Here is a 12,825-nt window from a genome sequence, read left to right as displayed (position 1 = left end):
ATTCCAAAAATACATAGATACTTTTTACTCCAATACATTTTCCCTGACACCCAAAAGTACTTGTTACATTTCGAATGCTCAGGCAGGACAGCGATATGGTCCAATTCCCGCACCTATAAATATAACATGTTGTCATCCCTACTGTCTCTGATCTGGCGGACTCAATAAATACAAATACGGCATTTGTAAGTAATGTCTGAGGGTTGAAGTGTGCTCCTGATTGTCGTTAATTATTTAAACGAGAACATTGTGCCATCTGGTTTGCTTAATATAAGGAATTTGATGTATAGCATTTACTTTTACTTTTACTCAAGCATGGTCCTTCTGTGGCTCAGTTGGTAGAGCATGGCGCTTGTAACGCCAGGGTAGTGGGTTCGATTCCCGGGACCACCCATACGTAAAATGTATGCACACATGACTGTAAGTCGCTTTGGATAAAAGCGTCAGCTAAATGGCATATATTATTATTATTATATATTATACCTTTTACACCACTGTGCTTAAGTACATTTAAAAACAGATACATTTAGCCATTTACTCAAATAGTAGTTTATTGGGTGAATTGTACTTTTACTTGAGTCATTTTCTATTAAGGTGTCCTTACTTTTACTAAATTGTGACAATTGAGTGCTTTTTCCATCACCGGAAATATCTGTGGTTCAATGTCTAGGCACTGAGAGAAGTGCTAGTCCGATTTATTAACTGTCAAACTGGGTGTCAGGAGGATTCTGTATCTTCTTGGTGTAGTTAAACAGTGGCTTGGCTGTTCATTGAGTAATATCTCAGGTCAGAATTAGACACAAGAGCACTTTACCTGATTACTTTTATCTCGCTGAGTAGATCAGGTCCTTGGGTATGACACTGTGACTTCAACACACACACTCATATACTATACATTTTTCTTAATTTTTATTTAACCTCTTTTTTTACTAGACATACACACACAAGCTATTAATCTACGTAACAAAAGATCCTTGTTCTCCCCTTAAATTTGCACCCATAGATTCAGACTAATAAAAACAGGGATGGAGAGAAAGAAAAAGATCCTACATATAAGCAGTAATCAACTGGCTAAGAGGAGTGGAGTGTACAATGAGAACAAACAGGTTAAATAAGAGTTTGGCTGACAGAGAGAGAAGCCTGTTCCTTTGGCTGTTAGCGTTCCCGGCTAGCTTGTCTGATTAGTCTGAGTGAAAGGATAGGATGGGAGGGAGGAGGCCAGGTGGGTTTCTCAAATGTAAAATCTTGATTGATGGCCTCATTTTATATTTACCAATGGCTGAGAGGAGGAGAGTCAGGAGAGACTGTTTATGAAATGGCACCATAGACTGTTAGGGTTGTGAAAGGTATTTGGACAGAGATAGTTTTTTTTGCACAAACCTGCGGTACCAAAGTCATGAGGTCAAATGTAACCTAGTTCAGCCAGAGGGTAAACCACTATGGGCAATTTCACGGAAACGGAATTGCGCGGAGATTGTTCACTTAAAATGTATGCCAAACAAATAACATTCATCAAAGTTTAGCAAACCATTACAACTCTATGCACAAGGACCGCTTTTAACAAATTACACAGACTAGCATCACCACCCTGGACGGTTCCGACCTAGAATATGTGGACAACTATAAATACCTAGGTGTCTGGCTAGACTGTAAACTCTCCTTCCAGACTCATATTAAGCATTTCCAATCCAAAATCCAATCTAGAATCGGCTTTCTATTTAGCAACAAAGCCTCCTTCACTCACACCGCCAAACTTACCCTAGTAAAAAACGGACTATCCTACCGATCCTCGACTTCGGCGATGTCATTTACAAAATAGCTTCCAACACTCTACTCAGCAAACTGGATACAGTCTATCACAGTGCCATCCGTTTTGTTACCAAATCACCTTATACCACCCACCACTGCGACCTGTATGCTCTTGTCGGCTGGTCCTCGCTACATATTCGTCGCCACTGGCTCCAGGTCATCTATAAGTCTATGCTAGGTAAAGCTCCGCCTTATCTCAGTTCACTGGTCCCGATTTCAACACCCACCTACCTGTAGCACACGTTCCAGTAGGTATATCTCACTGACCATCCCCAAAGCCAACACCCTATTTGGCCACCTTTCCTTCCAGTTCTCTGCTGCCAGTGACTGGAACGAATTGCAAAAATTGCTGAAGTTGGAGACTTTTATTTTCCTCACCAACTTTAAACATCAACTATCTGAGCAGCTAACCGATCGCTGCAGCTGTACATAGTACATCTGTAAATAGCCCACCCAATCTACCTACCTCATCCACATACTGTTTTTATTTTATTTACTTTTCTGCTCTTTTGCACACCAGTATCTCTACTTGCACATCATCATCTGCTCATTTATCACTCCAGTGTTAATCTGCTAAATTCTAATTATTCGCTCCTATGGCCTATTTATTGCCTACCTCCTCATGCCTTTTGCACACACTGTATATAGACTTTCTTTTCTCTACTGTGTCATTGACTTGTTTGTGTTATTGGCTTGTTTATTGTTTACTCCACGTGTAACTCTATTGTTGTCTGTGTTGTTGTCTTGTTTTTCTTAAAAATGCATTGTTGGTTAAGAGCTTGTAAGTAAGCATTTTACAGTAAGGTTGTATTCGGCGCATGTGACAAATATTTTAATTTATTTTGAGTTTGGTTTGTTGTTTTGAAAAGTTTGTTGTTTTGAAAGTGTATTGGAAAGTTTCTTAGTAGCTAGCTAACTTTTTAGTTTGGATCCCGCCACACAGTTGGCATCAGTTGTTGGGATTGCTACTCTCTGTCCAGTGATACTGCCGACCAAGGCCAAGTCTGAGAAGCTATTTGGTGTAGCACCTAGCCTAGCTGCTAGCTAGCCACCTAGCTGTTAGCAAGCTGTCTATCAAGCTAGCAAGGTTTTCTTGAGAGCTTGAACGCAGCCCGGAACGCCGTTAGCCATTGTGGTTGGGACAGTGGATTGTCTCAGGTCTGTGGCTGTCTAGATCCCTGACGTTTGTTGTTTTCAATCTTCCTTGTGACCTGCCCTGTCTGGAACTGCGTGGAGTAACAGCGTAACCTATGTTGCTAAGCTACCATTACAAAGACTAAAGCCAGCGAAGGTACCATTGAAGGCAGTGGTGTCTCTATCACACGCAAAGGATTTTTTAAATGAACAAAAATAGTTCTACAAGCAGTTGTTACAACAACAAGCAAATAGCTTCAAGTGTTTTGTCCAAATACTGGTGGATTCAACTAATAAAATAATGGACAACCTGACCAGAGAGGTCTAAGGACCTGAAGAACAATATGCAGTTCTCCCAGGGTCACCTCGATGAGTTGAAACAGGAGTATGGCGAGATGACAGAAATCTGTAAGTCATTGAGAGAGGACATCAGTTCTGTGTGTGAATCCATGATAACAATGACGGATTGTCGAGGGACAATCAAGGCGGAACAACATGGTTGTGATGGGATTGCAGAATCTCCACGAGACTGACGACAAAGTGAGGGAAATGATCTCTGAGAAATTGAAGATGGACCACAGGAAGATTGAGGTTGAGCACGCCCACGAGACTGGAAAACCCACCACCAGCCCAGGTGACAGGCCCAGGCCAATAGTGGTCAGGTTCCCGGCCTTTGAAGGACAAGGTAGCTCTTCTAGAAAGAGTCAAGAACTTAAGTGGAATGTCACACAGTGTATTTGGAAAGTATTCAGACCCCTTGACTTTTCCACATTTTGTTACGTTACAGCCTTATTCTAAAATGGATTAAATAAAACATTTTCCTCATCACCCAATCTACCTACCTCATCCCCATATTGTTTTTATTTACTTTGCTGCTCTTTTGCACACCAGCCTCACTACTTACACACGATCATCTGCTCATCAACATCTGCTCATCTATCACTCCAGTGTTAATCTGCTAAATTGTAATTACTTTGCTACTATGGCCTATATATTGCCATACCTCCTCATGCCATTTGCACACACTGTATGTAGACTTTATTTTTTTCTATTGTGTTATTGACTGTACGCTTGTTTATTCCATGTGTAACTCTGTGTTGTTGTTTCTGTCGCACTGCTTTGCTTTATCTTGGCCAGGTCGCAGTTGTAAATGAGAACTTGTTCTCAACTAGCCTACCTGGTTAAACAAAGGTGAAATAAAATAAAAATACAAATCAATATACACACAATACCCCATAATGACAAAGCGAAAACAGGTTTGCAGAAATGTTTACACATTTATTAAAATGTAAAAACAGAAATACCTTATTTACATAAGTATTCAGACCCTTTGCTATTGAGCTCAGGTGCATCCTGTTTCCATTGATCATCCTTGAGATGTTTCTACAACTTGATTGGAGTCCACCTGTGGTAAATTCTATCGATTGGAAATCACATGGAAAGACAACCATCTCTGCAGCACTCCAGCAATCAGGCCTTTATGGTAGAGTGGCCAGACGCAAGCCACTCCTCAGTAAAAAGCATGTGACAGCCCGCTTGGAGTTTGCCAAAAGGCACCTAAAGGACTCAGACCATGAATAACAAGATTGTCTGGTCTGATGAAACCAAGATTGAACTCTTCGGCCTGAATGCCAAGCGTCATGTTTGGAGGAAACCTGGCACCATTCCTACAGTGAAAGCATGGTGGTGGCAGCATCATACTGTGGGGATGTTTTTTGGTGGCTGGGACTGGAAGACTAGTCAGGATCGAGGGAAAGATGAACGGAGTAAAGTACAGAGAGATCTTTGATGAAAACCTGCTCCAGAGCCCTCAGGACCTCAGACTGGGGCAAAGGTTCGCCTTCCAACAGGACAACGACCCTAAGCACACAGCCAAGACAACTCAGGAGTGGCTTCGGGACAAGTCTCTGAATGTCCTTGAGTGGCCCAGTCAGAGTCCGGACTTGAATCTGATCGACAATCTTTGGAGAAACCTGAAAATAGCTGTGCAGCGACGCTCTCCATCCAAAATGACAGAACTTGAGAGTTTTTGCAGAGAAGAATCGGAGAAACTCCCCAAATACAGGTGTGCCAAGCTTGTAGCATCATACCCAAGAAGACTGGAAGCTGTAATCGCTGCCAAAGGTGCTTCAACAAAGTACTGAGTAAAGGGACTGAATACTTATGTACAATGTAATATTTCCGTTGTTGTTTTTTATACAAAAAAGCTGTTTTTGCTTTGTCATTTTAGAGTATTGTGTATAGATTGATGAGGGGGAAAAAAACAATTTGATCAATTTTAGAATAAGGCTGTAATGTAACAAAATGTGGAAAAAGTCAAGGGGTCTGAATACTTTCCGAATGCACTGTATCTTCCTCAGTGAGGACTATCCTGGAGCTGTGCGCCAGAAGAGGAAAGAACTTATCCCAGACATGAAAGCTGCGTGGGGACATACATCCGCTATGACAGGCTCATTGTCCACCCTCCCAGAAGCCTGGAAGGGATGAGAGAGCCAAGCCTATGGGTTCGTAACTTCAACCCCGCATGAACACACACACCCCAATTGATTAATGGATTGCTGGATGTATATTTTTTTCTCTTGCTCTGTTTGCTCTTTTCCATATTATGTTTATCTCTGATAAGCTACCCAGGAAAGGGCTGAAAATATCCCATATTAATATAAGTAGCCTTAGAAATAAGGTTAATGAAATCAATAACTTGCTAATCAGATAACATTCATATATTAGCCATTTTTGAGATTCACTTGATTATGCAGCAGTAGCAATACAAGGATAAAACATCTATAGAAGAGACACAAATGCTTATGGGTGAGGTGTTGCTGTATATATTCAGAGCCATATCCCTGTAATGCTTAGAGAAGATCTTATGTGTTGTGGTTGCAGGTTCACTTGGTACAAAAGCCTTTTTTGGGGGGTGTTGCTATAGGCCACCAAGTGCTAACAGTCAGTATCTAAATAATATGTGTGAAATGCTTGATAGTGTATGTGATGTAAACAGAGGTCTACTTTCTTGAGGACCTGAATATTGGCTGGTTTTCGTCAAGCTGTCCGCTCATGAAGAAGCTCCAAAAAACTTTGGAGTACTTTAATTGAAATTATGAGCAGAAAGACAAATTCAACTCCATCTTTCATCGAATCAGATGGCTTATTCATCACAAAACCATTTGATGTTGCCAATTATTTTAATGATTACTTCATTGGCAAAGTTGGCAGATTAGGCAGGAAATGCCAACAACGAACAGTGAGCAATCGTTTTCATGCATAGAAAAACAAATAATGAAAGAAAAGCAATGCAAGTGTGAATTTTGTAAAGTTAGTGTGGGAGAGGTGGAAAAATGATTGTTAACGATCAATAATGACAAACCTCCTGGCATTGACAACTTAGATGGAAAGCTACCGAGTATGTTAGCTGACACTATAGCCACTCCTATCTGTCATATCTTTCATCTGACCCTAGAGGAAAGTATTTGTACCCAGGCCTGGAGGGAAGCCAAAGTAATTCTGCTACCCAAAAGCAGCCTTTACACACACATGATGACATATGCACTATATACACACGTACACATGGATTTTATATTGTAGATATGTGGTAGTGGAGTAGGGGCCTGAGGGCACACACTTAGTGCATTGCGAAATCTGTTATGAATGTATTGTGTTTTTAAAAATGTATATTATTGACCATAACATCTTGTTGAAAAAATGTATTTGTTATGGCTTTTCAACCTCTGCCATATCGTGGATTCAGAGCTGTCTATCTAATAGGACTCAAATGGTTTTCTTTAATGGAAGCTTCTCTAATGTCAAACATGTAAAGTGTGGTGTACCGCAGGGCAGATCTGAACAAGTTGAGAAGACTAAATTACTTGACATTACCTTAGATTGTAAACTGTCATGGTCAAAACATATATATTCAATGGTTGACTCCAAAAAGCAAGTTCTGCAGATTCTAGTTTTGACTTATCTTGATTATTGTCGAGTTGCGTGGTCAAGTGTTGCAAGGAAAGACCTAGTTAAACTGCAGCAGGCCCAGAACAGATCAGCACATCTTGCTCGTCATTGTAATCAGAGGGCTGATATTTAGACACTACCGGTCTAAAGTTTTAGAACACCTACTCATTCAAGGGTTTTTCTTTATTTTTACTATTTTGTACATTGTAGAATAATAGCGAAGACATCAAAACTATGAAATAACACATATGGAATCATGTAGTAAACAAAAAAGTGTTAAACAAATCAAAATAAATTTTATATTTGAGATTCTTCAAATAGCCACCCTTTGCCTTGATGACAGCTTTGCACACTCTTGGCATTCTCTCAACCAGCTTCATCTGGAATGCTTTTCCAGCAGTCTTGCATGAGTTCCTTCATATGCTAAGCATTTATTGGCTGCTTTTCCTTCACTCTGCGGTCCGACTCATCCCAAACCATCTCAGTTTGGTTGAGGTCGGGGATTGTGGAGGCCAGGTCATCTGATGCAGCACTTCATCACTCTTCTTCTTGGTTAAATAGCCCTTACACAGCCTGGTGGTGTGTTGGGTCATTGTCCTGTTGAAAAACAAATGATAGTGGGACTAAGCCCAAACCAGATGGGATGGTGTATCGCTGAAGAATGCTGTGGTAGCCATGCTGGTAAAGTGTGCCTTGAATTCTAAATAGACAGTGTCACCAGCAAAGCACCCCCACACCATAACATCTCCTCCTCCATGCTTTACAGTAGGAAATACACATGCGGCGCTCATCCGTTCACACACACCGCATCTCACAAAGACGTGGCGGTTGGTATCAAAAATCGCCAATTTGGACTGCATATCAAAGAACAAATTTCCACCGGTCTAATGTCCATTGCTCTTGTTTCTTGGCCCAAGCAAGTCTCTTCTTATTGGTGTCCTTTAGTAGTGGATTCTTTACAGCAATTTGACCATGAAGGCCTGATTCACACAGTCTCCTCTGACCAGTTGATGTTGAGATGTGTCTGTTACTTGAACTCTGTGAAGCATTTATTTGGGCTGCAATTTCTGCGGCTTGTTACTCTGAAGAACTTATCCTCTGCAGCAGAGGTAACTCTGGGTCTTCCATTCCTGTGGCGTTCCTCATCATAGCGCTTGATGTTTTGTTTTGACTGCACTTGAAGAAACTTTTAAAGTTCTTGAAATTTTCCGCATTGACTGACCTTCATGTCTTAAAGTAATGATGGACTGTCGTTTCTCTTTGCTTACTTGAGCTGTTCTTGGCATAAAATGGACTTGGTCTTTTACCAAATAGGGCTATCTAATGTATACCACCCCTAAAAGAAATTCCACAAATTAACTTTTAAGAAGGCAGACCTGTTAAGTGAAATGCATTCCAGGTGACTACCACTTGAAGCTGGTTGAGAGAATGGCAAGAGTGTGCAAAGCTGTCATCAAGGCAAAGGGTGGCTATTTGAAGAATCTCAAATATAAAATATATTTTGATTTGTTTAACAATGTGTTAACAATGTGTTATTTTATAATTTTGATGTCTTCACTATGATTCTATAATGTAGAAAATAGTACAAATAAAGAAAAACTGTTGAATGAGTAGGTGTTCTAAAACCTTTGACTGGTAGTGTAAATACTATGCATGCCAGTCTCTCTTGGCTAAGAGTTGAGGAGAAACAGACTGCATAATTTCTTATTTTTATAAGGAACATTGTGTTGAAAATCCCAAATGGTTTGCCTAGTCAACTTACACACAGCTCTGACACACACACTTACCCCACCAGAAATTCCATCAGGGGTCTTTTCACAGTCCCCAAATCCAGAACCAATTCAAAAAAGCATACAGTACTATATAGAGCAATTATTGCATGGAACTCCGTTCCATCTCTTATTGCTCAAATAAACAGCAAACCTGCTTTCATAAAGCCTATTTAACCTAGATAGTTTGTGTGTATGTATTGATATGTATGCTACATGTGCCTTTAAAAAAAATATTTGTCGTTCTGTCTTTGAGTTGTCTTTGTCTATTAATTATCTGTATTATGTCATGTTTCATGTTCTGTGTGGACCCCAGGAAGTGCAGCTGCTGCTTTTGCAACAGCTAATGGGGATCCTAATAATATACCAAATATCCAAGTTGCATGCTTCCTCATAACTTGAGACATGTGTTGGATATGTGTTGTGTGAGAAAACTGTACATTTTAAAGTGACTTTTTAATTGTCCCCCTGCACAAGGTGCACCTGTGTAATGATCATGCTGTTTAATCAGCTTCTTGATATGTCACCCCTGTCATGTGGATGGATTATCTTGGCAAAGAAGAAATGCCCACTAACGGGGATGTAAACTAATTTGTACACAACATTGGAGAAAAATAAGCTTTTTGTGCATATGGAACATTTCTGGGATCTTTTATTTCAGCTCATGAAACATGGGGCCAACACATGTTGTGTTTATATTTTTTGTTCGGTACACTTCACCAGTATCCCTCACAGGAATGGAGGTTTCTGTGATGAAGGCTACTAGGCTACTACCAGTGATGTATGCAGTATATATACTAGATTACTTTTAGGGGGTGATTTGTTGAAGCTCCTGTGCCTCCATCTTAGCACTCCTCCAATGTAAAAAACAAACATTTTTATGCATTTATTAATGTATAATTAATGCATTTATTAATGTCTACATTAGTTATTACATATACCTTAATGCCCACTTTTAAACTATATTATGTGAGTTAAACACATTTTTTTTTAAATTTACAACAACAAAACATGTCATTTTGTAAATACTTAAATACATGTAAATTTGTCCTTGAAACACTTAATTGAAACACTGTAGAATTCCACCCATGACTATGGAGGACTGCTCCTACTGTGGAGTGCCAATATGGCCGACCGCTGGCTTCAAAGCCTCTCAATAGCCAATAGATAGCATCAGCAGTACAGGTTTATATACACCATTGTCTACCTATTGGTAGTAGTAGCCGTCTGAGCTATTCAAACCTCATTTTAGAGACATTCTGCTGTTCAGTCCACAGTGTTTGGGTTTCTATATTTGATCCTACTTCAATGCTTGGTTTTGTCTTCCTTCAGAGAGCGACGTGGTGGTTTTGGGTGGTTTACTTAAAATGCATTCCAGTTCAATTGTAGGGTTATTGGTTTGAATTGCACAGTGTGGAGTCATTTTCAGAAGACACACCCCATAATAATGACTGTGTCTGCTGCCTAAAAAGAACAGGGCTGCATAGTGGGAACTAAATGCTGTGGTTTGCTAATCAGACAGATGGAGCTGCAACAGATGCTTTCTTGTCATCTCAGTTAAACTGCACAATAACATGAATGATCTGTCTATCATAGCATAATGCAAGAGGAGGTTAACATTTTAGCATTCACCAGTTCTTATAACTAACTGAGTTGTTACTGTCTGCCACTAAGGGGAAAACTGAGGAGTGTTTCGTCTGTGGTGTTCTCTCATATAACCAGGCAGTACTGCTCTGCACTATTAGAAGGGTGTAGCATGTTACCACTGTCAGTTACAGATAGGATCATTAGATCATTTCATAATCATCCATTTCAAATCATATCGATTAGATTCGAAATCATATTAAGTAGAATTTTTTTTTAAATGATAAAGCCAGTAGGCTACTAGTTTAAACAGTCTCACTATTTTGTTATGCGCTCTACAGGCAGCCCAAGCCAATCCCATCTTTAGTGAAATTAACACACTGCATGTGAAACTGATATTAATAACCAGGACTAGCATATTTGATATTTTATTGTGAATGAACACAATACAACATGATAGTTCTACTCAATGACATGGAAGCGCTCGATTCTTGCAAGGCTACTAACCAATGAAACACCATCAGCTCATCATTTACAAACCCTGGTTGTCAAGTGAAAGTGACATGATCGGGAAAAACAATGTTACTTTATTCTACAGGCTGATGCTCCATCCACGCCGATTCTCTATCAAGTAAAAGCATTAAATCGTGTATCACAAAAATGTAAAACCATATATATTGGCATAGATGGTGTCTGAACAAAGGATTTACAAAACTTACCTGCTAGAATCGCTTTCCCTGGGTGAGTTAATTTGGCTTTCCCCCCAGGTGCGGCCGCCGCCAGGCACCGTGGTCGGTGAAAGGGACTGATTAATTTCCTGTTTCCTTCCATTGTAAAGAATAAATTTAACAAATATCTATCTAGCTATAAAACTAAGTCTACAAAACTGTTATTTTGTCCTAAAAAAAACTAGTTGATGGTTATTATAACGTTCAGTGCATGCACACCAAGACTAAGGACTGATCAATTTTGCTGTGATGCTGTCTGACCAGTGATGCAGAGTGTAGCCTTCAGACCTCCGCTGTATGTGGACAGTAGGCTACTACACAGCTGGCAGTCGTGCAAGGAGAGAACGCGTATATATCATGTAGCCGAGGGAGGAGAGACGGGGCAGTTCGGTTACACACCAGAAGGGCGGGTCTGTCTGATCTTTTCACGCGCAAACCTCGCTATGAGGTGGAGCGCTACATTAGCATAACATACTGTAAATTCCCTAGTTCAGCAAACAAACGCAGATATTTCAATTAAAGTATCAACCCCATTAGACAGCATAATGTTATTAACCACTTAAACTCTGCTGCCAAGCTGTTGAGAGAGAGAGAGAGAGAGAGAGAGAGAGAGAGAGAGAGAGAGAGTGATCAAGGCCATACAAAGTTGATTCAGACCCAAAACACCATCAATCAAGTGCTGTGCCCCAGTGACATCCATCTATCCCCAAATGTTACATCCAGGAGAAGGATGCAACCAAAACTATATTGAGACAGATTTATTTGCCTTGCTATGAATAGAATAATCATATCAAAACCACAACAAACATTTTATTTTGTTCCTAACCTCATTTACAAATTAGACATCTGCTTACATGAACAAATAATTTAACATAATCACATTTTTCCATTTTTGTCTATTCTGATAATGGAGATGAACAGATACTACTTTGAATTGAAGTGATGTAGCCTGTACACAAGGCTACGTGTGTGCAAAACCCCTACTATGACAGGTGGACACACAGAATGTTTGATCCGTATCTCCATCAGATGCTGTTCCCAAAATGAGGTTGAAGTGCAGCAGTACATATCTACCCCCACTGATCCAGGGTCAGTTTTGCTCCTCAGCTCCAACTGGTGTCCCTCAGGACTGTGGCATCAGAAGTTAGAGCACAACACTCTCTCCATTATAGAAATATATGGCTTATTGCAAATGCAAAGTTAAAAACATTGCCTGACGTTTTGGTCAGAGACCGTCATCAGCCAGACCATCAGGAGAGTCATGACTGTGGCAGAGGACTGGTCCTGGAACAGTGCTAGTAGAGAGTGAACGCTTTCCTTTGAGTAGTCTGGCCTGTTCACAGACATACAGTGGGGTCCGAAAAGATTGACACCAATGATAAAAATGAGCAATAATGACTGTATAAAACAAATAATTCTAATACTGAGCTATATTGTACGCTCCAAAAATTGGGAAATTATATTATTTTATACTAATACAATTGCTTAGAGAAAGAGATTTTGTTGAACAAGTTATATTTCTATTTCTCAAAAAGTGATTGACACCTTTAAAGATGCTTATAAATAAACGAGTCAAAAGTTAAGTATTTGGCCCCATATTCCTAGCACACAATGACTACATCAATCTTGCGACTCTACAAACTTGTTGGATGCATTTGCAGTTTGTTTTGCTTGGGTTTCAGATCATTTTGTGCCCAATAGAAATGAATGGTACATAATGTATTGTCATTTTTATTGTAAACAAAAATAAAACATGTTTCTAAACGCTTGTACATTAATGTGGATGCTACCTTGATTACAGATAATTATTGGTAATGGTGAGAGGTTAGTATGTCTTGGGGTTATGATCTTTA

At 39.8% G+C, this 12,825-nt stretch overlaps 1 protein-coding gene across 1 annotated transcript in view; it reads right to left on the bottom strand.

Moving 5' to 3' along the window:
* The window catches only part of LOC118393348 (tricarboxylate transport protein B, mitochondrial-like), a 31,017-nt gene extending 19,733 nt beyond the window's left edge, over positions 1 to 11,284 (bottom strand). The window contains exon 1 of the mRNA XM_035785940.2: positions 10,964 to 11,284. Coding sequence (XP_035641833.1) covers positions 10,964 to 11,075 — 112 coding nt within the window. The 5' untranslated portion in view covers positions 11,076 to 11,284. The remainder of the gene's footprint in view (positions 1 to 10,963) is intronic.
* Positions 11,285 to 12,825: the final 1,541 nt, after the last annotated feature.

This window comes from Oncorhynchus keta, chromosome 14, assembly GCF_023373465.1.
Source record: "Oncorhynchus keta strain PuntledgeMale-10-30-2019 chromosome 14, Oket_V2, whole genome shotgun sequence".
Classification (NCBI taxonomy): domain Eukaryota; kingdom Metazoa; phylum Chordata; class Actinopteri; order Salmoniformes; family Salmonidae; genus Oncorhynchus; species Oncorhynchus keta.
The sequence above is the reverse complement of the archived record's forward strand: the minus strand, read 5'-3'. Positions and strand labels throughout refer to the sequence as shown.